This window comes from Myotis daubentonii, chromosome 4 (genome assembly GCF_963259705.1).
Source record: "Myotis daubentonii chromosome 4, mMyoDau2.1, whole genome shotgun sequence".
NCBI lineage: Eukaryota > Metazoa > Chordata > Mammalia > Chiroptera > Vespertilionidae > Myotis > Myotis daubentonii.
The window spans coordinates 65,472,494-65,499,645 of record NC_081843.1 but is presented as its reverse complement, the minus strand read 5'-3'; the positions used below and the strand labels follow the sequence as shown (position 1 = coordinate 65,499,645).

General features: G+C 38.6%; 1 protein-coding gene across 1 annotated transcript in view; it reads left to right on the top strand.

The window, feature by feature from the left end:
• ADGRV1 (adhesion G protein-coupled receptor V1) overlaps positions 1-23,652 on the top strand; it is a 444,163-nt gene extending 420,511 nt beyond the window's left edge. The window contains exons 88-90 of the mRNA XM_059695089.1: positions 13,635-13,826; positions 16,870-17,047; positions 23,222-23,652. Of these exons, the coding sequence (XP_059551072.1) occupies positions 13,635-13,826; positions 16,870-17,047; positions 23,222-23,340 (489 nt within the window). The 3' untranslated portion in view covers positions 23,341-23,652. The remainder of the gene's footprint in view (positions 1-13,634; positions 13,827-16,869; positions 17,048-23,221) is intronic.
• Positions 23,653-27,152: the final 3,500 nt, after the last annotated feature.

Sequence of the window (27,152 nt, the reverse complement as noted above, 5' to 3'; positions counted from 1 at the left end):
ATTGATGCTTGAGGGAAAGGGGGTGGTGTTAATAAAAATGCTGAGACAACAGAATACCCCCAAATTCCAAGCAAACCAGGACTGTCCCAGGCAAACCAAGACCTGAGGTTACCCAGCTGTTGCCCAACTATAAATCCAACCTTCAGCTCTTATTCCAAAAAAAAAAAAAAAAAAATGCTTACATATGAAAATGTGTCCTTACATAATTAACGGGTTGGGGAAAATAAAACCTCTCTAGAAATTGTAGTTTTAAGAAAGTTCATATCCAAGATAGAGTGGTTATTTTTGAGTGTTAAGATTTGGTACAAATTTTGGGGTGTTTGGTTTTTGGGGGGACTTCTTTGTATTCTTACTTTTCCTCTTCTGCAATAAATATTAACAATGAATTTGGGATGTTTTAAATTTTTGCTTAAGATTAATTTATTCATACTTTTTATAAAAAATTTTAGTTTTGTTAGTTATATTCCATAGAGCATCCCTAGAGAAGTCCTAGTGTCCTTGTTTCACTGATTAGGAAATTGCAACAAAAAGATAGCAAGTGATTTGTCCCTACTAAGTAGCTCATCAGAAAAGAGTACTTGAAAATAATAAATAATATTTTGACTATATTCTCTTTTCATATCTGGAATTATTGATTTCTGTTTAGATGCTATATTATCTTCAATCTATAAATACAAAGATTCCCAGAAATGTGATACTTTAAGGAGCTTTTGTTTCTGGTGTAACAGTCTGGAATTTGCCAGTCATAATGAGAAATCACTGTCTCCTCAGTGCAGGATTTATACCTGCGTATTCAGTACAGCAAAGCATAGGATGTTGAGTTCCACATTCCTATGGACTCTGCAGGAACTATGTCATTATTTTTAGAATTGACTCATCCAAGAATGTTTCTAAAACAAGGCTTTTAGCTCATCTTTAACATTTGATTAACCATGTTATAATGAAATGAATCATTTCTTAAAAGTTTACTAGATTATGTTTCCTTTTAAAAGCAATATAAACCCAGTCGTATGTGTCTAGCTGGCTGGCTGGCTGCCTTCAGCAACTTGTAGGGCAGAAGGAAGTCAGGAATACAAAAACTGGGCATCTCCAAAAAGGATCTTGGTGTCAGAGAAGACATAAAATTGACAGGAAAGCACAACCACATTAACCCAGCATTGTAGAATATGTGAGATGTGCAATATTCATTCAGCATCTTCACATGGGACGCCTGATTCAATTTGTAATTAAAAGGGATTGAACTCTGTGCTATGTAGTCTTTTGCTCCGAATAAGAATAAAAACTTTGTGTGGTGAGCACACATTACAATATATAGATGACGTATTATAAAATTGTACACTTGAAAGTTACACAATATTATTAAGCAATGCTCTGATGCATTTAATTAGGAAATAAAAGAATACTAATGAATGAAGTGAGTGGATAGGAGGAAAACACTCCCGTCAAGTATAGACATCTAGTTATCAAAGTGGCTGATCGGTCATGAGTCAGATTGTTCCCTAACCTAAGGCAACCTTTTTCTTGACAGCACTGTATATTACTTATGTAGGTCTATTCTCACCAAAGACAGTGGTTATATCTGAAATAAACAAATGCCTCTTTTTCCTTCTTGAGTTCCTGACGATGTGGACTGCCTCATTCCTCTGGAACAGAAGTTCTCCTTGACTTCTCCGATACACTTGGTTGTGTCTGCCTTCTTATCTGATCTGCCCGACCAGGCGGGTGTTCCTTGCTTACTTCACTGGTTCCTCTTCCTGTTCATTTTCTCCAGCTGTGTTTAATCCTGAGCACTCAGCTTTTTTCTCTGCAGCGCGTAACCTTTGAAAACAATCATACGCCCATAATGGCTTTAATTTTACCGCCACGCAGCTATTTCCACGCTTGTGTATCTAACCTTGCCTTCTCTCCTGATCTCAGTCTCGTACTTAAAATAACCTTACATGTTTTCACATCAACATGTATGAAATTTAATTTAATCTCCACAGCCGAGTGATTCTCCTTTTTATTGGCACTGGATCATCCAGTTTTCCCTTTTCATCATCATCAACAGTATTCTTTGGTTATCTATCCCTGTCCAGACAGTTAAGCTTAATCCATAAAGTGATTCACAGATATCTGAATGCTAAATTTTTTCAAGTCTTGTTTTCAAAAAGTCAATATAAAGGATGCTGACAAGAACTATATTTAAAAGTACTTACAGAGTTAAGAATGGGTTTTACATTTATAAATGTTATAAAAATAGGAAAATAATATTTTTTGACATGTGAAAATTATTTAAAAAATCCAATTTCAGCATAGTTTCAACAGAGACCATATATCCTGCTAAATCTAAAATATTTATTATGTGACTCTTTTCAGAAAAATTTTGCTGATCCTTGGCAAAAAAGGATAGTGTTCAATTTATTATAACAACAAATTCAACCCCTAGTTTATTTTTAAGCTTTCATTGGTGAGAAACCACCACCACAATAAAAAAAAAAAAAAAAGAAGAAGAAGAAGAAGAAGAACATTTTTATCACCCCCAAAAGATTTCCTAGACCCCCCTGTAGAATATCCCTCCTCCTGCTCCCAGAGCCAGGCAACCACTGATCTGCATTCTGCCACTATTTATTAATTTGTATTTTCTAGAATTTTGTATCAATAGAATCATACAGTAAATACTCTTTTGTATCTGACTTTTTAAAAAATATATTTGTATTGATTTCAGAGTGGAATGGAGAGGGATAGAGAGATAGAAACATCAGTGATGAGAGAGAATCATTGATTGGCTGCCTCCTGCATGCCCCACACTGGGGAACAAGCCCTCAACCCAGGCATACGCCCTGACCAGGAATCAAACCATGACCTCCTGGTTCATAGGTTAACACTCAACCACTGAGCCCACTGGCCGGGTTGTGTCTGACTTTTTTTAACCCAGAATACTGATTTATTTTATTCATTCATGCTGTTGTGTTTATCAGAATTTGTTCTTTTTCTTGTTATGTGGTCTTTTCAAGATGTTTAGAGAGCTCATTATGGTGACTTGATATACGTATACAGGTTGGCAGTGGGCCAACTTGACTCCTGGCCACAGCGTTTTGAATTGTCTTTTCTGCATAGAAAAACCACACCAGAGGGCATGAAAACACCACTGTATTTTCTTATTGTTGTTGTAGTTGCTATTCTTATTGTTTCATTCTACAGACTTTGGCTTTTTTATGTTGCCTCTGACAGAAATTTCTTAGAATATATAAAAATTGACTTTAAATTATTATTTTTAATATACATACAGCTATAACAAGATTTAAATAAACAATCATGATACAGTTTGGTACTTATATAATTTAATTAAGGTGTTGTGGTTTTTTTTACATTCAAAGCATACTGCAACTTGTTTCCCTTTTCCACTTTTTATTAAAACCTTAAAAATATTATTCTCAGATTCCCACCTCTTCTACTTTATTTAGTTCATCTCCATACTGTTAAAACCACCTTCAGTCTTCTCTTTCCCGAAATCCTAGTACCCAACTTGATTTGTACTTCTGAAAATTTTCTAATCTACGAACTCTCAGGGATTTGGTGGGGTCAAGAGTTTGTGTTCTCATAACTTAAAAACAAACAAACAAAAAAACCACTACATTTTTAATTTCTTTTATCTTGTCAGAAATAGTCTGGCTCCTGATAAGTAGTCTCATGACTGATGAGTTTTCCATATTTTGAAACTTAGAAGCATGAAGAACATTGAGAGTGTTGAAGATAAAGCACTGTGGAACAAGGAGATGCTGATCAGATGAGATTGTTGAGGCTTGACCTAGTAACTGTCTTTTTATTCATGAGCATTTATCACAAAGAAGACTAACCAAATGTTTCTTGCGTCTGTAAGTGACATGCAGAGAATTATGCTCTTAAATTGCAGATCAAAGCCCTGGTTATATAAAAGGGAAAACTATCTTGTCTATACTCTGAATATTTATGATAAAAATCTATAGAATGGTTGTTTCTAGGGATTACTATGTAGACAGTAATGATAGATAGATAGATAGATAGATAGATAGATAGATAGATAGATAGATATAGATATTAGATAGAATAGACATTCTATCTAATCCCAAACCTTGAAAGTAAACTCCTGCTACCCAGGAGTTTAGTCATAGACATTTCTGAAGCCAGCAGACTAAGTCAGCTGAACTTTTCATGGCTCTACTAGTTCTGAATAGATAGTGTACCTTAAGTTAGTAAGAAATTTTAGAAGAATTTTATATAATCTATGTTGAACACTAGGTAATTATCTATCCCCCACCCCCAAGTGCTTTTCAAAGCATCTGAGTAATAATTGTTCCTAGAGTTGTCTAAGTATTTCAGTTGTCCTGACTAACCAATGGCTGCCAAAATGAACTCACTTGTTTCCTTTATCTGTATATTTAGTGCACACTTTAGATTGTGATTCTTATTATAAATAAGAACATTAGCAAAAGCAACTTAAAGTGTGAAGATAACAGTTGAAAATATGAAACAATTAAAATTCCAACTTTTCTCACACCTGAAAAAAAATGTATAAATGCAGAAATATTGTATTTCTCTTTTCGTTTCGTCATTGGCATGAAATCCATCGTCTTTGCTGCTAAGTCACTGGTGATGTACAAGGGCAGTAGGTCAGCAGCCAAGAGCAGTGGGAAGCCAGAAACAGAGACCTTGGCAAGGGTGTCTGCTAAGGGGAAAGCGAAAGCAGAAATCTGTGACACCTAAAGAGAAGAAGCCACAGGAAGGACCAGCAGCATTATGCAAACCCAGCCCCAGCAGAGAAGCGAGACACAGCCAGGAAACCAGCTGGGGTTTAGCATCCAGCAAGCCCCCTGCCAGAGGGGCTCTGACCCCGTAGAGCAGAGACCCAGGCAGGAGTGGACACTTCATTCTCCCATTAGAGTGTCTTAGCACATGTAACATGTGAAACAGAAAGACGAAGCCAAAGCACAATTTTATTGAGCAACTACTGAATTACCTCACTACAGTGAGAGAATTAGAGGACTAAAACCAACACATGGTCAAACCCATATCTGTCACCACACCCTCCTACTCTCTCCCACTAATGAAATTTAAAAAGTGTAATTTCGTAAGCTCCTCCTGTGTCCCAGGGACCATCCCATAAACTAAAAAATACAACTGAACTGGACATAATCTCTTGTTTTCTAGGAGGTTACAGATTAGTGGAAGGTATTCTTTTTGTAATCACAGATTTGTAGTTTTTAAGCAGAAGAAAGTCTAATTTTGGCCCAGCTGGTGTGGTTCAGTGGTTGACAACCTATAAACCAGGAGGTCACGGTTCGATTCCTGGTCGTCTAGGTTGTGGGCTTGATCCCCATTAGGGGGCATGAAGCAGACAGCCAATCAATGATTCTCTCTCACCATTAATGTTTCTATCTCTCCCTCTCTCTTTCTCTCTGAAATCAATTAAAAAAATATATTTTAAAAAGTCTGATTTTAGGCCTAACCGGTTTGGCTGAGTGGATAGAGTGTCGGCCTGCGGACTGAAAGGTCCCAGGTTTGATTCCGGCCAAGGGCATGTACCTTGGTTGCTGGCACATCCCCAGCAGGAGGTGTGCAGGAGGAAGCTGATTGATCTTTCTCATCGATGTTTCTAACTCTCTATCCCTCTCCTTTCCTCTCTGTAAAAAATCAATAAAATATATATTTTTTAAAAAGTCTGATTTTAATAAAGATTTTATTCCTCTAAGTCAGTGGTTCTCAACCTGTGTGGGTCGTGACCCCTTGGGCGGTCAAATGACCCTTTCACAGGGGTCGCCTAAGACCATCCTGCATATCAGATATTTACATTATGATTCATAACAGTAGCAACATTACAGTTATGAAGAAGCAACGAAAATAATTTTATGGTTGGGTCACAACATAAGGAACTGTATTTAAAGGGCCAAAAGGTTGAGAACCACTGCATGAGTCTAAGTCCTTTATACTGCATTTTTTTGTGCACTTTTTGTAGGCTATCTAAGAGATAGGTGGTTTTGAGTAGGCCACTTTTATGATTCTACTGCCTATTTCTTTTAACTGTTTTTTATAATAGAATGAACATATACTGGAAGATTTTTAAATTATATCTTTTCCCTATGTCTCCAAAAACATTATTCCTATTATTTTAATATCTTTATGTTTCAAAGTTTTAAAAATATAGAATAGAAAACAACAGTAATAAATGGTTCATTTGTCCATATATTCCCAATGTATAGAATTTGTCTTTACTAATATACTGACAAATTTGCTTGGAGTTCTTTTGTTGTTAAATTACTAATTTGGGGGGAAATTATAAATATTTATTATAATAGAATTGAAGCAATAAAAGTATAAAGATAAAAAAATGTTTAAAATAATTTCAAACTTCCTGCATAAGTAATAATAAAATTAGGTGACCATAATAGAAAGAATGGTGGCCAGCTATTTTCCAAATTCAAAAAGCTTAGAGAACCCCAAGCCAAGAAAAATACACCTCGGCATATCATAGTCGACTCTTGAAAACTCTAAATAGGAAATGATGAGAGCAGCTTGGGGAAGTAAAGGGAACATTATACAAGAAAATAATGATAAAAATTAACATAATTCTCATCAGAAACTCTGGAAGCCAGAAGACAATGGAATGACATCTTTAAAGACTCCCAACAAACAAAAAATCAGAATCTATTAACTTAGAATTCTATATCCAGTTAAAATATTTCTCTAAAATGAAGGTGGAATAAAGACTTTTTAAAATATATTTTATTGATTTTTTACAGAGAGGAAGGGAAAGGAATAGAAAGTTAGAAACATCGATCAGCTGCCTCCCGCACACCCCCTACCGGGGATGTGCCTGCAACCAAAGTACATGCCCTTGACCAGAATCAAACCTGGGACCCTTCAGCCCGCAGGCTGACACTCTATCCACTGAGTCAAACTGGTTAGGGTGGAATAGAGACATTTTATACAGACAAAAGTTGAAAGAATTTATTTCCAACAAATCTGAACTACAACAAATGCTAAAAAAAAAGTTCTACAGGCTGAAGGAAAAGAGAAAGATATGAGAGAAATCCAATTTTATAGAAAGGAATGAAGAACACCAGAAAGAGTAAATAAATCATTAATATAAAGGATCATTTTAAAGGTCATTGACTGTTTTATAGTAAAAATAATAACATGAAGTGAATATCAGGAATACTAAATAGATTGGATGCCTAAATATAAATAAATTTTAAATATATGACAATATTATAGTTACTATAATATACAAAACAATTTCATTTTACTTACATTTGTCATAAGAGAAACTAAACTGGAAGAGAAATAATTGTTGAATTTCAAAATATGCATCTACACCACAAAAGATATTTTAATCACCACAGAAATGATAAGTGGTCTTTCAAAAAATAAGAAAAGAAATAATAAATACTTTAAAGGATTGGAAACACTGGTTTTTATCACCTAGGTATTTCAGTCTTATAGTATTGATTGACTACATACTAAAAAAGATGATAAAGTCATTGGTACTCAAATCTCCTCCCATCTTCAATCCTCCCAACTTTATTTTTTTTATTTTTATTTTAAATATATTTTATTGATTTTTTACAGAGAGGAAGGGAGAGGGATAGAGAGTTAGAAACATCGATGAGAGAGAAACATCGATCAGCTGCCTCCTGCACACTCCCCACTGGGGATGTGCCCGCAACCAAGGTACATGCCCTTGATCGGAATCGAACCCGGGACCCTTGAGTCCGCAGGCCGACGCTCTATCCACTGAGCCAAACCAGTCAGGGCAATCCTCCCAACTTTAGAATGTTTTTACTTAATATCATGCTTTCTGCATTGTCCAGGCACTTAACATTTACCTTTAACTCTACCTATAATTCTTATCATGTTTTTCAATATTGGTTCTGTATCTAAGTGGATGGTCCTTTTACATCATCCTTTAGCCATCTTCATTACTGAATTTTTTGTTTTTTCCTCTCTATGGGCCAACTCATCTCTTTATTGGTTATATTGTATTATCATGTAGTTTGGGAAAGGGGTTCCCCAAGAAGATTCATGGATGCTGAATTCCCAGCATTTTTCTATGTTTGATAATTTCAAATGCCAGATTGGCTGAGTATAATATTCTTTGACCACTTTTTTTCCTCAGAACTTAATAAATATTGCTCCATTATCTTTAAGCATTTAAAGTTGATGTAAAGAAGTCTAAAGCCATCCTAAAATTTACCAGTTATTAGGAGATTGGGGTTTTAAAGAATCTATATCAAAATGTTCTTGGACCATGGTATAATATTTTGAGTCTGCAAATTTAGTTCTTATTGTATTTTTCAGGAAACTTTTCTTATATTAATATTATAACTTTTTATTCATCTTCAGTTCCATTTATTGGATTCTCTATTTCAAGGAAAGCAATTACCAATCATGGAGTATTTTTATTATATATTAGCTTCTATAATTCCCTTAATCTCTCTGTCTTTTTTCATCTTAATTTGATGGAATTTTATATTAGCAAAATCTTTTCTTTTCTTTTCAAATTCTCTGAGTCATGATATGCCTCTTCCATAGTCAGTTCCAGCTACTGATAGCACTGTTCTTCATTAACTGTCATGGCGTACAGTGAGGTATGTGGTGTCTGTAAGACCAAGCCCTCACTGAGTGTAAATCTCTAGCTCTTTATTCCTCAAATATGTAAGTACTGGCACCATATGGAATTTAATATCTAGACTGATTTAATTATTTGTGTTTAATTGGCAGGCTAGGCACTATCATCTGTATATTTTTATCATATATCATGTTCAAAACTCTTTGCCAGAATCTAAAATAAATACTAGAGACAGAGGCCATTTGGAGTCAATATGTCAGGTTGCTCAACACATTTACTCAGGGTTGCTGGCAGCTCTTGCTGTATGGGTGTGTTAATTCTCATTGGTGGAGAACGTAGTGTGGAGGCTGTCACACTAGCTCCAATTGGCTGTGAGTGCAGGAAGCATTCAGAATTCAGGAAAAATAAATCATGGACTAATGTTTCACTTTATTTAGAGACAAATAAAATTAAAGGAATGGGCCAGGCAGCTATTAAATGAGTTCATTTAATGCATTTGCTATTTTAACACGCTTCTGCAACATGAAGGAATTATGGGATGGAGAGGCAGGGACAAAGGAGATTGCTGACTAAGACAGCCTGCATGCAGTTATGGTTTAAATACCTGGGTTTTACCCTTTTCTGAGATCTTTTTACAAGTCCTACAAAGCTTAACTGCTCTGAGTTGCAGGCTGTATCTTAGTCCTCAGAGGGGACTCTCTCAGGTTTTAGAAGAGTTCTCCAAATCACCATTGCCATTTGACATATGTGAAGCCCTGAGACTCCACTTCCTTCTGAGCCAGGCAGCTCAGTCAACTCCCTGTTTTATCCACTCTTCACCTGCCGCCACTCCTTGGTTAAATTTGTATGGTTGATAAGGGAAACAACAACAATAGGACCACAGTTGTTTAATGATTTTTCCCTTTAATAACTATAGATAAGAGATTTTCTTACTGGGAAAGTGGAGGATGTGTTGCAAAGAGAAAAACAAGGCTATAAAAAGAAAATAGATGCCTCTAAGCCTGGATGGGTCCATTACTCCGAAAAGAAAATATATTTTGAGAACAAAGCAAGGACAGGTCATGCTTTGATTGGTTGCTGTGCCTGGACCCTGACCCCCTCCAGGAGTTTGTCTCAGGAATGCTGACCATTCTCAGGTCTCAGGAAATGGCAGAGCTGGGTTTTAACACTATTGAATATTAACTACTTGTTATTGGACTTCAAGATCCTGGAAGGAGACACACAGACCACAGATCCTGCAGCCCTTCTCCTGCCCCACTTCCCCCTTGCATGTAGCCTTTCTTCCTTATCCATATATAATCAGCTGGTTAGTAGGGGAGGTTAGAGCAGAATTTACAGAATGGCCTGCTGCTCTCTGTATACTGCCAGCATTATTGGAATAAACACTCATATATGATTCAACCTTGTTTCTGCTTAATTTGTGCCCAGTTTCAAAATGGCAATGGTGATTCTCTCACCTCATATGGAACTGAAAGAAATTATTGAGACAATCAGCCAAAATCTTCTGTACTTGTTTTGCTCCTTGATGATGTTAAAAATATTTAACTCCTCTAGTTCATTATAGTTTCATTGTGTCTTGCTAAATATTTGTCAATAAGTTTAAATTCCTGAATCAAAAGAAATATAAAATTGGCATAGTGGGTATGTTCAATCCAGATACATCAAACTAAAGACTTTTGAAAGCATTTTACATCATTGAAGTAGAAATCTAAATAAATAATCAAAACAGCAATGCATCGTCCAGTTGGGGTGCCTCAGTGGTTGAGCATCGACCTATGAACCAGGAGGTCACAGTTCAATTCCTGGTCAGGGCAAATGCTGGGTTTTTAGCTAGATCCCCAGTAGGGGGCTTTCAGGAGACAGCCAATCAATGATTCTCTCTCATCATTGATATTTCTATAGTTCTCTCTCCCTTCCTCTCTGAAATCAATAAAAATATATATTTTTTAAAAGCAATGCATGGAAAGAATTCCCTTCTCTTCACTAGGTAAAGAATAGGCAGAACAGATGGATTATATGTGTCCTGCTTCTAAAACAGTTAACCTATTATTTTGTGGGATATTGTTGTCTTTGTGAGCAACTTGCGAGGAGCCAAACATTTTATCCTTGCATCTCATTGCCTGGCAGTGCGCATAGTGGGTGGTCAGCACATTCTATTGCCTAATTGAGATTCTAGATTCTCTCTTAAAAGTTTTTTGCAGACAATCATAGAAAGGAGAGCCTGCGATTTAGCATGCAGTATTTGGAATAGGGACTTGTTTTTACTCTGGGGTCAGAAACTTGCACAGCTGAGTACTTTGGATAATGAAGGTTCGTTCCTTTTCTACATTTGCCCAGCCAGGGCTGGGCACAGGCAAATGTCATACAACTTGCACTTAAACACTCTTTTCTTTTCCTATTAATGGTATTTATGTTTCCTGGGGAACATCTACAAGATTCCAAGAATTTGCTGTATGTGTGAATAGGCTTTTAACCAAAAAAAAAAAAAAAGGCAGTTTTCACATGCAAGTTATTTCAGCAGTCAGTTCCTTTCCCAAAGCACAAAAGGCTAGATATTAAAACAAACACAAGAGAATGTGCTGTTTTAACAAATGGGTCCTTAGAGATGGACTTTAAAGCTTGGTTTTTGTTTTCTGATCTAACTTTTACCCTATCACTTTGTAACACTTAGAGAAATCCTGAAATAAATCAGTGACATTCTCACAGTTTTCAAGGCTGACAGTTTAATTTTTTTCCTGTTTTGTCTACTGCTGTGGCCAATGTAATTAGGTCATACTCATGTGAAAAGTTACTTGTACAAGAAAAAAAATTTGCATGTGTATGTGTATTTTCAGGAAGATTTGTTTCTGCTAATGTTCACAGCATCATTTGCACATGAAAATAATTCCTGTCTACATAATTTAAAATATTAGCGTTGTTTTAAAAAGCACACAAAAAACCCTAATTCAAAAGGAAATAACTTTGTTACTAATTTCATATCATTGTTAGAATAATTATATTTTAAAATATTTTTAACAGCTAAACCACTGATTTTAAAACATTTGTTAATTAAGTAGACAGGGTGCCCACCTGAAAAGGGGTCATTTTAGCACAAAGGAGAGAAAGGCCTAATTTTTAACAGTATTCTAGAAATGGCAACAGAGATCTAATGCTAGCAGCCTACCTTGCAGGCTGTCCTCTAATTTAATTTTATATTAAAAGTTGGTTGTAATTCTTGTTTTGTGTATTTTCTAATAGACTTTTTCTATTTATACCAGCAGATGTAAATTTCAAGCTCACAAATATATTACTTACTTTCTTGCTTCTACACTCCTAGAAACGTTAGGAACTATGGGAGAATGACAACTCCACAATGTGAAGATACTTAGTTGTGTTTTATGAAAAATCTTGACATTAACTCTTTTTCTTCTTTAATAAGCTAAGTGTCTTGCTTTCATTTTTGTGAATTAATTTAAGAATTTAGTAACTCAAGCAATTCTTATTTGCTTCCAAAACTTAAATACCAGGATTAACAGACATAAGAGGCTCAATTTAGCATGTTTTATTGGCGAAATGTAAAGGTCAAAATTAACAAGCTTTATAGAGCTCCATTAGAAGAATACAGTAGAACCCTTGTAGAAATCATGAAGGAAAGCAGTGTAGGCACTGTTGGGAACACAGATGCAAAATTTGAGTTGCTATCTCTGATGGAAGCAGAGCAATTGTTAAAAATTTGACTGGGTTGCAAAATAATTTAAAGGGCCAGCAGATCTTTAAGAATGTACAAGATAGCTTTATTGTTCTTATGTAACGCTAGAGGCCCAGTGCATGAAATTTGTGCATGAAGTGGGGGAGGGGGGAAGGGTCCCTCAGCCCAGCCTACACCCTCTCCAATCCAGGACCCCTCGGGGGATGTCTGACTGCCTCCCAGGACCGCTGACTCCTAACTGCTCGCCTGCCTGATTACCCCTAACCACCTCTGCCTTGCCCCGCACCCGGGACCCAGGCTTCCCTCCCTCTGGCCAGCCGCAGGCACCCAGGACCTGGGCCGGTTTCGCCCAGGCTGGCCATAGCTGCAGACGCCCAGGACCGCAGGGCGGGCAGCTTGTCCCTCTCCTGGGCCACAGGTGCAGACACAGATGCTGGCACCCAGGACTATGGGGCATGCGGATTGTCCCTCTCCCAGGCTGCAGGCGCAGGCACAAGCTCAGCCACTGGCGCCTGGGACCACAGCGTTGGCAACTTGTCCCTCTCCTGGGCTGCAGCCCCAGCTGCTGGCGCCCGGGACCGCAGGGACCATGGGGTGGGCAGCTTGTCCCTCTCCCAGGCCTCAGCCTGGCTGGTCCCCATTCCTCTCTCTCGTGAGCTCATTTGTGCCTGGCTGGTCCCCATTTCTCTCTGCCCAGTGTTAAATGTCTGAGCCTTTATGGCTTGACAGCATGAGGGCATGGTGGCCATTTGCATATTAGCTCTTTATTATATAGGATTTACTGAGAAGCAAGGCATGCTAAATATGAAGTAATCCACAGAATTCCTCTGAGTCCCTACCCAGTGATTCTGTTTCCAAATGAGATAAGTAGGTGAGATATATAGACAAAATGAGAAGGCTTCATTAGTGCTGCCCTTACAGAAGCCTACCAGGTGGTGGGAGCTCACTTCAACCACTTTGCTAAGAGAAAAAAAATGAAAATAAGTGAAATCTGGGAAAAGATAGTAATTTTTTTGGAAGATAAGTGGTTTGCTTTCTGAAGCAAAATGGACATAGCTAAACAGATGTACTTCTGCAATTCTGTTTTGTGTACTTCAGAGTTACTCATGTTTTAACCAAGAAAAAACATGATTTTTTAGTGAGGGAGCAGTTTTCCCAAATGACATGAAATAACATTTTTTATGACATTCAGAAATTTACAGTGGCCTCTCGCTGGACCTCTAACATTGTTCTGTAATCCCAGCTTTGGGTAGAGCTTGGAAAACATCTGTAGAAAATGGCTGTGCTTACAACCATGTTTACTCTTCGGCTGTGGTAGCAGGACTTCTTTGAACGTGCCCGTTTTCTTTTCTTTCGCAGGGACTTTACGTTTTTGTGGTCTATTTCGTTCTTCACAACCAGGCTTGTTGCCCCCTGAAGGCCAGCTACACAGTGGACATGAGCGGGCACCCAGGGCCCAGCCCAGCCTTCTTCACGCCCGGGAGCGGAATGCCTCCCGCCGGAGGGGAAATCAGCAAGTCCACCCAGAACCTAATCAGTGCTATGGAGGAGGTCCTGCCCTTGACCTTGACTTGACCTCTGTCTCTCTGTTTCTTTCCCATATACGGCCTTTCCATCTCAAAAAGTGTACACGTTAAATGGTGTTATGTAACGTTTAAATCCCTTTCCTACATGCTGACCAACTGTAGTATTATGCATGTTATTGAATTAATTTTCTTCCCTGCCCTGCAACCTGTACTAACCAGCAGTTTGTTCTAGGAACTCAGACACTGCATATTTTGTCATCTTTTTCTTCAAACGCTCCCAAATTTGACATGGTGGTGTCTAAACCAGCTTCAGCCGTGTGGGTGTTTTTTTTCTGTTTTAACTATTTTTCCTCAAAATACTTACACAGCTCTCTTCCTTGACCCATCCCAATTCACTACTTCAGCCCCATCAAACACAAAGTGAAAATAGGCTGAAACTCTTTTTAATTTAAATACCAGAAAATATTTTAGAACAAAGGCTCGGGAGAGTGCTTTAGCAGCACGACTTAGAAAGTCTATCCAGGATGTCCTCTGTAAAGTCTACTTCCCATTGCTCTCTGCATTATGTCCACATCACATTGGTTTCCTGTGTCTAAATCAACAACCTGTTAGTCATGCTGCCATAGCACTGGGACCACTGCTCAGGCTTTAAATTATACCTAAAGACATTTGTCCAGAAAGAGATGGTATGCAGTCCCTAAGAATTTCTGCATTGCCCAAGATGTGCTTGTCTCCCATTCCTTACATAGCTCATACTGCCCTGTCTGTATTAAAGAGCCAAGGAGAACAGTACTTGTGTTTATTTGCATCCCGAAAAAATGGTAGGAAATCAACGTGCATGTATCTGAAAAGGAAACAGTTGATAGATATGTAGGTAAGTAGAAAGATAGAAGATAGATGATAGATAGATAGATAGATAGATAGATAGATAGATAGATAGATAGATAGATGATCTATAATAATAAAAGCATAATATGCTAATTAGACTGGATGACCTGGATGAAGCCGGGGCTGCCGGGGCTGCGAGGGGAGCCCGGGTCCTGGGTGCCAGAGGGAAGCCAGTGCTGGCAGCAGGGGAAGGAAGGCCTTCTCTTGCATGAATTTCATGCATTAGGCCTCTAGTAGATAGATAATCTACCTATTCAGTGATATTTTTTTCTCTTCCATGTAAATATAGAAAGTAATTTTACCCATGCCGGGTTAAAATTAAGATACAGTATTTAAAATGTTCAAAAATCAAGTACAGTATTTAAAAATTGGAATATGTCTTTAGTACCATAAATGTTTAGAAATCTAGTACCATATCTATATCCCAAAAGTTTTAAAAACTGGATTACTTTCACATCAAAGTTGATAACAATGGGAATGGATATTTTTAGGATCAGTAATTCAGGAATGAATTTTAAAAAAGGTTTTTGTCTTTTTTATTGATTACCCATGCTAGATTTGAACTGTACAGTGCAATAACCATTAGCATGTGTGGCTATTTAAATTTAAACTAAAACAAAATAATATTAAAAATTTAGTTCATCAGTCACTATGTTCAAGTGCTCTGAGAGCTACCATGGTGAAGAATGCAGATAGCAAACATTTGAATCATCACAGAAAGTTCTGTTGAACCGTGCTGATCTAGATGTTCAACTTCTTAACAAAATTTTTGAAGATTTTTGTCTTCTCTCAAATTTGTTTCTACAGTCCTCTGGTCATGCGACATCCCTGCAGTCGCTCAGAAAAGCTTACATTGGGAGACAGCAGCTGTGACAGTTCAATTCCTGGGCCTGAGCCACTACTCGAGTGTTCATTCTGGGTTTGCACAGTGGCATACCCTAACGTGTGCTCTACATTCCTCAGAGGCTTAGGATTGGCCTTGATCCAGCTGTCAACAAGGGACTGTCAGAGACATTCTAGAAAGCCTTCCAGAGAAGGGAAAGCATGAGGAAAGGAAGGATTAAGGGGGGTTTACCAGTAACCACAAGGGAAGTGAATATGTTTAATTATTTCAGGATAGAACTATCTTTACTTTTTTAATATGGGTTTTTTTTTCTTTTTCTATTAATCTTATATCTAGCCACTCAACAGTTTCTGATTCACTTTATTTAATTTTTATTTTTAAAATATGTTTTTGTTGATCTTTAGAGAGAGAGAGAGAGGAAGTGAGAGGGATAGAGAGATAGAAACATTGATGAGAGAGAAACATGGATCTGCTGCCTCCTGCACGCCCCCTATTGGGGATCAAGCCCACAACCCAGCCATGTGCCCGGTCAGGGGATCAAACCTCTTAGTTCATAGGTTGATGCTCAACAACTGAGCCACACTGGCTGGGCTCAGGGTAGAACTATATTTTTAATTGTTTATTTATTTATTTTTTTTATACAGTTGATTGATTTTTTACAGAGAGAAAAGGAGAGGGATAGAGAGTTAGAAACATCCATGAGAGAGAAACATCAGTCAGCTGCCTCCTGCATATCCCCCCACTGGGGATGTGTCCGCAACCAAGGTACGTGCCCTTGACCAGAACCAAACCTGGGAACCTTCTGTCTGCAGGCCCACGTCCTATCCACTGAGCCAAACCAGCTAGGGCACTTGCTTAATTTTTTAAAAGGAGGAGTTTAGAATACTATCAAAGAACTCTTTTTTTTTTTCAATTCAGTATGTCCTTACAGATAGCTGCTATATTTAAAATTGTATTTGTATCTTAGATTAAGCATTAGGAGGGTTCCTCTCCAGTCCTTATATTTTTAACAATTTTCTTTGCACAATACATTTTTTTTAAATAAAAAGTATTGATTGGGTTAAAAGATACTTTTCTTGCCCCACACATGACTGCATAGAAATCTACAAGTAATTCTAATAGAGAAATCATTTAGAATCACCAGATTAGATTGTCTCATGGAGAAACATACTTCTCTAAAAAACAATGGCACAATTAAAGGCCTCAATTCTAAACAGTCCAGAAGCCCTTTCACCTGGTTTGTGTAATGAGACGCAGAGGTAAATAGTTTACATACATTCAGAATAAATGTGTACGTGTTCATATTGTGGTTTCCTTCCCTCCCCATCCCTCACAGGTGCCACCTGACTGGGAGAGGGGATCCTTCCAACAAGCCAGCCAGGCCAGCCCCGACTTAAAGCCAAGTCCACACAATGGCGCCACCTTCCCTTCCTCCGGGGCTTATGGCCAGGGCTCACTGATAGCTGATGAGGAGTCCCAGGAGTTTGATGACTTGATATTTGCATTAAAAACTGGTATGTGTGAGCCCACAAACTACATTCGACGTAGGCACTCTGGCTGTGCCACAGTTTCTATCTTCTTCACATGAAGTTGCATCAGTACAGTCAGTCAGTCACCCTTGGCACAGCCTGATTCTCATGACCCATTCCTCACTTCAGCCTCACTCTGAGTTATTTTGTTCTTGACACCAAACGTAACATAACCTCAAAATCATTTACAATTTGCTTTTAAGAAAAAGGCGTGCTCTCACTAGATGTAAGTATCTCTGTCCTGGAATCATTCTAGAACACCAAGGTACTATTGAGACAAGTTCAGTGTCATAAGACAATCTGCTAGGGATTTCGCTGAAAGATTTGCCTCTGATCTGCCAAAGAGACCTTCTTAGGAGTAGCTTTAAAGCAGAAACTTTCAAAGGCAGCACGGTTTTTAAAGTGCTGTTACATACAGTATTTTATTGGCTCTTCCTATAAATTCAACCCCACCCAACCTGTAACCCAATGGAAAGTTGTTTTCAAAGAAAATGTAAAGGGTTGTTTTTTTTTCTTTCATCTTTTTACTCAGAAAAATGTTGAACTGACACTTAAAAAATTTCAGTGAAATTTTGATTTCTAGATGCAAGAAGATAAAAAGAGGAGGTTTTTTAAATAATAGTTCATACTCAGATGAAACTATTTAAATAATAATTCAAAAGTGCATTTTACTATATATAAACATCCATATATTCAGAATAATGCTTGGCTCTTAGTAAGCCTTTTGTAGATATTGTTGGAGAATGAATGAATGAATGAATGAATGAATATGAAGCTTGGAGTTTGTTTGGAGGAATAGCCATTCACATAGTCATGACATAAGGAAGAGTAATATAAGTAGTGGAAAGAGTTATTAATTATTGAGGGAAGCGAGGAAATTTTTTTAAACCTCTCTTCATTGATTCTTGAAGAATGTGTAGGTTTGAAATAAGAGTGGAGGAAAGGCAATACAGATGGGGAGCAGAATTAGGCAAAGCCTAGGGCTTACACGTGCATGCCCTGCTTGCGGAGAACAAGCATTGCAAAGTGGCCGGGATGCAGGAGGAGCAGAGCCAGGCAGTGGGAGAAAGGCCGGAGAGGTAGTTGACCTGCGTTGTTAAAAATGTACTGTAGTTCCCCCTTCTGGGTTTCAGGCAACACCCTCCTTGAGATGTTCACAGTCATCCTCAGTGAGAGGATCACCTGGCTGATTAGATTTGGGAAACTGTGAAGATTGACAATTCATATTACCATTTTAGCAGCTCTGAAAAAGCCCTCACTCAAAGATAACCTACTTCACTCAATTTAACCTGGTGTTTCCAGAACACATGTAGTGATATATTCATTTGGGAGAGCAGAACACTTCCTGGTATTTTGCATAATATTAAAATGCTGGTCAGATGCCATGCTAACGAGGGGGATTTTTAAAAAATCTTTATTGTTGAAAGTATTACATACGACTCCAACCCCCCTTTTTCTAAAGGACTTAGTGAGCCATGGGTGTTTGTGAGGACAGGAATGGCATGTTCCTACTGGTTTTTGAGGCAAAAATAACTCTTAGGGAAGATAAAGAATAAATTTAGAAGCAAAATCAAAAAGGCTGGGAGGTTGTTACAATTGTCCAAAAGAATGGGGTTCGGGCTCAGATTTGAAGAGTGGAAATAAAAAGAGAAGATGAACAGAGGAGGAAGGCTGAGGGGACACTGAGAGGACAGCAGCAAAGACCTGCGGCACACAAGGTCACTGAGGGATTATATAAGGAGCATCTGTTCATTTATCTGTGTGAAGCAGGACACTGATGAGTTCTGATTTGGACACATTGATTATTAGGCCTGGTAGTCTTAAATATTCAGGTTTAGAGGCTCCCGGGTGAGGGTTCATGGTCAAAGGTATTGATTTGAAATGCATCTGTGCAGAGATTATATTTGAAGCTAAGGGGATTAATAAAACTGATCAGGGAGAGTGGAAGGGGAGAGATGAGAAGAAAAAAGGTGAAGAAGGAAAGGAGGAAGGGAAACAAGAAGAACATCCTAGATAATATCTACATTTAAAGAGTGTATAGAAGAGGGTCCCAGAGAAGGAACTGTATATGTATAGCATGGTGAGAAAGATCTAGAGAGAGAAGACTGAGTTCAATGAAGGAGGGAATGCACAAATATATAAAATGCTAATTGGTATTAGGACTAAAAAGGAGGCTTTCAGATTACATATAATTCCCAGTACTACACAGTGGTCAGTTGTTGATGTTTTAACACTGGGAACATAAAATGAATTCTTGGAGCATAATTCAATTAGATGTGGGTCCTATATATATAACAAGTATTAAATGCATTTAGCTCGGGAATGTATGGCATGACTTCCTTACTTACAGAGTTTCCTATTCCTGAGAGTTTGCTACACTTGTTAGGAAATAAATACTTCAAAAGACCAAAATAATAGTCTCTCACATTGGCTCCCTCTACTTTTAGAAAAGTTACTATAAAAATCCAGCACCACCCCCTAGACACTTTCCATCGCAGAATGTGGTCAAATGAGAGGAACAGTCCACATGCCGTTCTATCTACAGCAGAATTTACAATTGACACACAGGCCAGATTTGGCCCAGCAGGGTATTTTGTTTGACCCTCTAGCATTTTAGCATTGTTTTAGCATGTTTAAATCCCATAAAAATCCAGAATGTCTTTTTTTAAAAAATCTAGCCCTGGATGGTGTAGTACAGTGGTTAGAGCAGGGGGGTCCTCAAACTTTTTAAACAAGGGGCCAGTTCACTGTCCCTCAGACCGTTGGAGGGCCGGACTATAGTTTTAAAAAAACTATGAACAAATTCCTATGCACACTGCACATATCTTATTTTGAAGTAAAAAAACCAAAACAGGAACAAATACAATATTTGTATTTGCATGTGGCCTGCGGGCTGTAGTTTGAGGACCCCTGGGTTAGAGTGTTGGCCTGCACACTAAAGGATCACAGCACCAGTTCAATTCCCAGTCAAGGGCAGGTGCCTAGATTGCAGTTTTGATACCAGGCCCCAGTCGGGGTGCATGCAGGAGGCAACCAATCGACATGCCTTTCTTGCATCGAGGTTTCTCTCCCTCTCTGTGTGTGTCTCTCTCTCTTTTCCCCTCCCTCCCTTCCTTTCACTCTCTCCAGAAATCAATAGAAAAAGTATCCTCAGGTGAGGATTCACACACACACACACACACACACACACACACACACACACACACACACACACAAAGAAATCTAGCAGCAAAGTGATTGGAGTTGAGCAATAATTGCCTCTTTAGATGGAACTCCAGCTCTTCAGATTATCCAGTGCTCACCAGACCTGTGTTACTGATTTATGCTAGCTTCCCTGTCCTCTGTGACATTTTAATTTGCAAATCTTAATCTGTCTCAGGTCCACCTTAACTATGGGTCTCTCCAAGTCAAGTGGGTCTTCTAATTATTTTTCATTTGAACCCCTAAATGACTGAAAAGTTATGTAACCCTTTGCATATATTTCAATAAACAGCTAAAGATTCTCATCCTAAGTGTAAATAGTGCCAAATAATGTAATTTCCACTGTATTATAAATTTAAGTTTTAAAATAAAAATTTTACATTATTTTATTAAACTAATTCAAAGAGTTTAAATTCCATAGCAATTTGATTCATTTCATTTTTAAAATATGTAAGCAGCCTTTTCTTTTACAAGTGGAAAATTTACATCATTCCTTTTTTCATTGTTACACATTTGATTTTATGGCTTACATATTATATGTAGAGCTAACATATACTAATAACTTATCTCCAAACCAGGGCAATTTGAGAGAATAAAGGGGAAGCAACTAATAATTTTTCAGGTATAAACTAGGACTTTTCAGTTGCATTCTCCAACTCCCTGTTTTGAAGGAGTTGCGAAAGAAGTACTAGTATTTGTGAAAGAGCATGGACATGGGTCTTGATGGATGGGCAGGAAGACACCCAGGCTGGAATTAACATGGCACATCCAGGATCACTTTGGAAAAGCTTTCCCATGGGCAAAGGTTGAAATTTGTCTACTCAGTAGGCTAGAGCCAGGTTAGGAGGTATCTTACTGCCAATACAGAGGGTATCAGACTTCATGCTGTTGGCCATCGGGACTAATGTTTGTTCTTGAGAAGGAAAGGGCAGTGGGATGCTGAATACATCAGAGGAACAGGGTGGACAAAAGAGATGGAAGAGGCATTTTTAAGAGCGAGGATGCAGAGCATAGTTTATTAATATACAGCAAACATTTGATGAACAGCCACGGTGTGCTGGGCACACCTATGAGCTAGGAATATAAAGATATGAAAGTACATAATCCAATGGGGGAGTCAGAAATTTTGAAAGAGAATCATCATGTTTCCATGGTTAGCAGAGGTGATTCCTGAGTTGATAGTTACAGGAAGAGTGGAGGCTGACAGATTAAGGAGTTGGGGGATGAGAGAATCCCAGGCAGTGCCAGCATAATAACATGGTGTGAAAAGGAGGTGACCAGCAGCTCTAGTGAGATATCAGGCTAGAGAGCAGGCAGGGGCTCAGGTGGATCTTGTAGGCCTTGAAGCAGGGCTGCAGATAAGTCCTCTGGGGATCAGACAGCAGAAGGAGGTGCAAGAGAAAGCAGACCTCCGGAGATCAGAGGGTGGGGTGGGCAAGTACAGTGTCACAGAAGCAAAGGAAGGAAGTGGGTGTCAACAGCAGCCTTCAGCAGAGAGAGGATGTGAAGGACAGAGACCCAGGAGAGGGAGGGTTTGACTAGAAGAAGGACCTTAATGGGCTCCTGCTTCCATCCCAAATAGGGTAAGACGAAGCTAACACCCCATCTTCCCATAGCTACCAGATCTTCAGATTAGCCTTTCCTACAGCTCAGACAGAAGGAAGTCTCAGCTCCCAGCAGCTGTTTTTTCACTTTCCTTCTCGTTTAAAGTCTAGTGCCCAACCAATTCAACCAGCAGCATGCCCTGTGACCACATCCCCATTCTCTGTGTGTGTATGTGTAGGGTGTGTGTGTGTGTGTGTGTGTGTGAGAGAGAGAGAGAGAGAGAGAGAGAGAGAGAGAGAGAGAGAGAGAGAGAGAGAGAGAGAGAGTTTGTGAATTAGAGAAGAAAGAGGTGTTACTCTAGTATCGTGTTAAATTTTCTGAATTATTCTAAGTTGTGAAAAAATACTGAACACTGGAGCTCCCTCAAAACAGATTCTGGGTACTATCTGTGATTAACAGCTAGCTTTTGGAGACTCTTGTGCAGATCTGTTTTGGCACTGTGTTGCATAATTATTTTTATCTCGGGATCAGATCTGAGTCATTTGGAGTCTTGGAGTCCGAGTCTTCTGGGCGCTGATAAGGCACCAGGTGTTGTCAGTGCACGTCTTTCTTCTTGGATCACTGCCCACCCTGACTGAGTCCAGCTGAAGGGCCTCGTACTTTTCAGTGCCTGTGGGGTTGGAGGTCATGTGGTTTTGAACAGCAAACCCTACCCCCACCCCTGCTGAAAAATTCTGATAACCTGCCTGATTTTTTTTATTTTAATAAGCCCCAGAAAGTTGAGAAAGGCTGTTCTTGAGAGTAAGTTATACCTGTCAATCATTGAGAACCCCGGCTGTGCCTTTAGAAATGAATTTACTTATAAAACTACCAAAAGGAATTTGAAGTATATTTTTATAGTTGTCAGTTATTAAAAAATATTTATTCTAAGTGTACAGTTCACTCTTTACTAATCTATAATAATAAAAAGTGTAATATGCTAATTAGACCAGATAGCCAAATGACCTTCCAGACGTCATTCTGGATGAAGCCACTGTGGTGGGGACCGAGGCAAAGGCAGTTAGGGACAATCAGGCAGGCAGGCGAGCAGTTAGGGGTGACCAAGCAGGCAGGCAGAGTGGTTAGGGGCAATCAGGCAGGCAGGCAGGCAAGTGGTTAGGAGTCAGCAATCCCAGATTGTGAGAGGGATGTCCGACTGCCAGTTTAGGCAGTCGGACATCCCCCAAGGGGTCCTGGATTGCGAGAGGGTGCAGGCCGGGCTGAGGGACCCTATCCCCCGCATCTCCATGCATGAATTTTGTGCGCCAAGCCTCCAGTATAATATAAATAAACGTGTTGACTTAATGTAACTTGACCCTTAATTCACTGCACTCACAGTTGGGAATTTTTGTGTTTATTCTTTTTCTATTGCAGGTGCTGGTCTCAGTGTCAGTGATAATGAATCTGGTCAAGGCAGCCAGGAGGGAGGCACCTTGACTGACTCCCAGATTGTAGAACTCAGGAGGATACCCATTGCTGACACCCATCTCTAGCGGCACAGTAACCATTAGAATGAGGATACTCTCATCTTTGTATTGGCTTTGTGCTAAAACTCTATAAGTACATGCAGCCATATAAATAGGAAACTGTGAAATTAGTAACCCAGAAGTGATTGTTGTGTTGGAATATAAATTACTTGTGTCTTTGTGCAACCTGAAAATTCATTGCTGTAATGAAAGACCGGGTTGAGTTATATCAGTTAATAGAATGTACATATTCCAAGAATATTAGTTGTTTTTAATCATCATACATGGCTAACATTGTTTAATAACAGTAATAACAATCAATAAAAACAATAGAATCCATTTGGCATCCCCGAGGCTCATTATTTATGAGGAAATGTTGGGCATGAGCAAAGCACCAAGCTCCATGTCTAGGTGATGTTAAGTGCCCTGTTGCTTCCAGCGTTGATGCAGGTGATCCAGATTCAAGGCTTCATAGCATCTAGAAGACTTTCATTCCTAAAAACCACACAATTTCTTTTCTGCTGACGGGGTTACTGCAGTTTGCATAGTCTTTCATTGAAAGTATGTATTTCTGCTCATTACAAAATTAGGGAACTGAACTTTTTCCAAAATGAATGTTCTGTTCCCAGTTAAAAATAACTCCAGCAAGCATTTTAGCACAGTGAAGAAGAGGATCATTCAAACAGTACAGTTTGTTTGGGAGAAATGTTTCTTGGTTTGGTTTTTTAGTCTTTCTTTTCTTGGAATGAGAAATCAGAAAGCCTGTCCCAGAACAAACACTGTTGTGTTCGTGATGATTTCATTGACTATGGTTCCAGAACAGTCATTAGGAACAGAACAAGTCTGTCCTAAGGAAGCCTTTTTGACCTTTGGAATTGCTAAGTAATTTTGAGAGAATCAGTATCATTCCAAGAAAAAATTAAAATTAATAAAATTTTATGTAAGAGAACATTTTTATCTGTTAATTACTTCCCTTAGAGCCATAATTAAAACATCTTAAGTGCTTTGTTAGGCTGTTAAACATGGCTTTATTTTTTATTAAACCTGATGGCAATATTTATCTTGATAAATTATAAAATGACTCCTCTCTTGTTCCTGTCAGTCCTCCCCCACTCCCATTTCCTCCCTCTTATACTGAGTTTTGATCAGTGGATTGTCATTGTTAGAAAATGAAAGCTGCATAGCAGAATTAAACAGCATAAAAAGCAAAGGCTATAGTATTGGTGGAGTTATCATCTTTTTTACAAACTTTAGAAATGGCGGTAATAAGATTGGATTTACCTGAAGTGACAAGTTAGTTGTCTCTTTCAACCTACAGTATTGCACTGTAGTCTCTCCCATGATAGGATAGAGGCAATAGATTAAATTGGTTACAATATATAAAAGTTAATATGAAAATTTTGAAATTAACTAAGCATTCTAAAATTATTAATAGGTTTTAGTGAATTGGGGGCTTAGGTATTAATTACAGAAATGTGAGATTTCATCATGTGGAATCCATGCTCATAAGCACTGTAACATTTTTTTGCAGATAACTAGATGTCTCATTCTCTTACAAAGGCAGTGGTTAATAGCTATTTTCATTTCTACATGCTTTCAGAATTTGGGGAAATCTGGCCAAAAATGTGACCAATCTGGGACACCTTTCTTACTTCAGTTACTGGATTTCCATTGCTGTCCAAAAGGCCATCTTGATAAGAAATCAACAGGACCGCCTGCCACTGTTCAGCAGGGCTCTTTTAAATATTGGAAGGAAAAAACAAGATTTCTAGAAGCCACAGTGCTAAAACAAATAAGCTTCATATTCCAACAGCAGCAATATTTTGCCAGTCTGTTTCCTCCCAATGTAGATTAAAATGGGACAGCTGCCAGGGAAGCGCAGTCCTGCGGAGGAAGAAGCAAATCAAACCCAGTTCTTAGAAATGAAAACTGGACGGCTGGGGCTATAGCACTTTGGCTGTGGTTTTTCTCTTTCAGGAGGTTTGATCCTTTTTTTCCTCCTTGACATTTTGTAAACAGCTTTATCAAGATACAATTCACATTCCATATAACTCACTCATTTAAAGTGTGCAATTCAAAAATATTTGCCACATTACATTATGGGGTTTTTAATTGTGGTAAAATATATGTAACCCAAAATTTTCCATTTTAACCACTTTAAATATAATTTTAAAATTCAGTGGCATTATTTACACTCACAGTGGTATGCAAACATTGCTTCTATGTCCAAAACTTTTTTATCACCCCAAACAGAAACTCTGTTCCCCATCTCTATACTCTCTATATTCCTCTGTCAATAGACAACTGACATTTCTTTGGGCAATGTCTCTGCTGTATTTTTGTGATTCTTTAATTTGTGTTTTGTTTTGTTTTGGGTTTCTTTCAGCTTTTATTTTTTTAAAATATTTTTAATGAGACTTTCCTCATTTGGATGCAAGTGCATCAGGTATGCAGTTTGGGGACAGGGTAGCAGTTGAGCTGGTGGAATTCCTATTAATAAGATGGGAGACCAAGCAAATGAAAATCTTAGTAAGCAAAACACAGACAGAATTTCACTGGAGAACTTCAGTTTTGAGTTGGTTTTCAATCTTTTGAGGTGTTTTAGGGTTTAATCGATATTTTCCATGTCTCCCTCCCAAATATGATCAGAGAAGTTTAAATATGTAATGGAGGTATCACTGTAAAAAGAAAGTGCTATTCAAGGATACCGCTTCCAGCCCTTGCTGGTTTGGCTCAGTGGATATAGTGTTGGACTGTGGACTGGAAGTTCTCAGGTTCAGGGCACATGCTCAGGTTGTGGACTTGGTCCCCAGTAGGGGGTGTGTAGGAGGCAGCGGTCAATGATTTCTATCTCCCTCTCCCTTCCTCTCTGAAATCAATAAAAATGTATTAACGCACACACACACAGCTTCCAAACAATTTCACTTTTTTTTCCCCCCAGACTAAGATCCTCCCCGAGTTTAGCCTTAAGGCCTCTGGGTGGATCTGTGTAAGGGTAGATCTCAATCAGATAAGTAAATGGTGCTGACCCTTTCAAAGCAGTTGGTTGCCAGAGTGGATCTCATCTAAGTAGCCTGAGCTGGGTAGGAACAGGGAAGGCATCAAGGGCATTCCAATGTTTCCTGTAGCCTTTGCTTATAATCTCCTTTTTTCCCCCCTATTGACCCCTTCTAGCCTGTGCTGTAGCCTTTGAATTGTTAATGGCACGAACCCAGTCTCCCCACTGCTTCTCTACTAGAATACAAGCAGAAGGGCCACACTGTCCACAGGAAACATTTAAAGAATGGACAAAGTGACTGAGACTCAGAACTCTTCCATTACCTTCCATCTTTTCGGGTCTTTTGTCTGACTAGAGAAATAAAGTACAAGTTTAACAAGGAATGTAGTCAAAACAATCCAGATGTTCACTTAATCTTCAGTATCAATTTATGATTAATAAACATATTTGACGTCAGTAAATTAGATGGTTTCAGGAAAAGAAGCAAATGGAGAAAAAAAGTTGTTTCCCTTCATTTATGACACTGAGGTGTACCATGGTCCTTAGTGAATTACAGATGCTGCAGTTCAGTTCCCAGCCGGGACCCCCCCGAGGACGCAGCAGCTGGTCTCACAGCCTTGTGCTGAAGCCCCTAAAAATGACTCAGCTCAAGGAAATGGTTAGCACTTTGAGTACATGAAATAATATTTTAGTCCTGTGAAATAATGTGAGTAATCACTTTCCTAACAAATAAAAGGAGGCAAATTTAAGCAGGGTAAACTATACTTTTTGCCTTTAACCATCCTTTTAGAATTTATGAGCAAAATCACAAATTCAAGTTTTTATACTTTAGGAACGTACT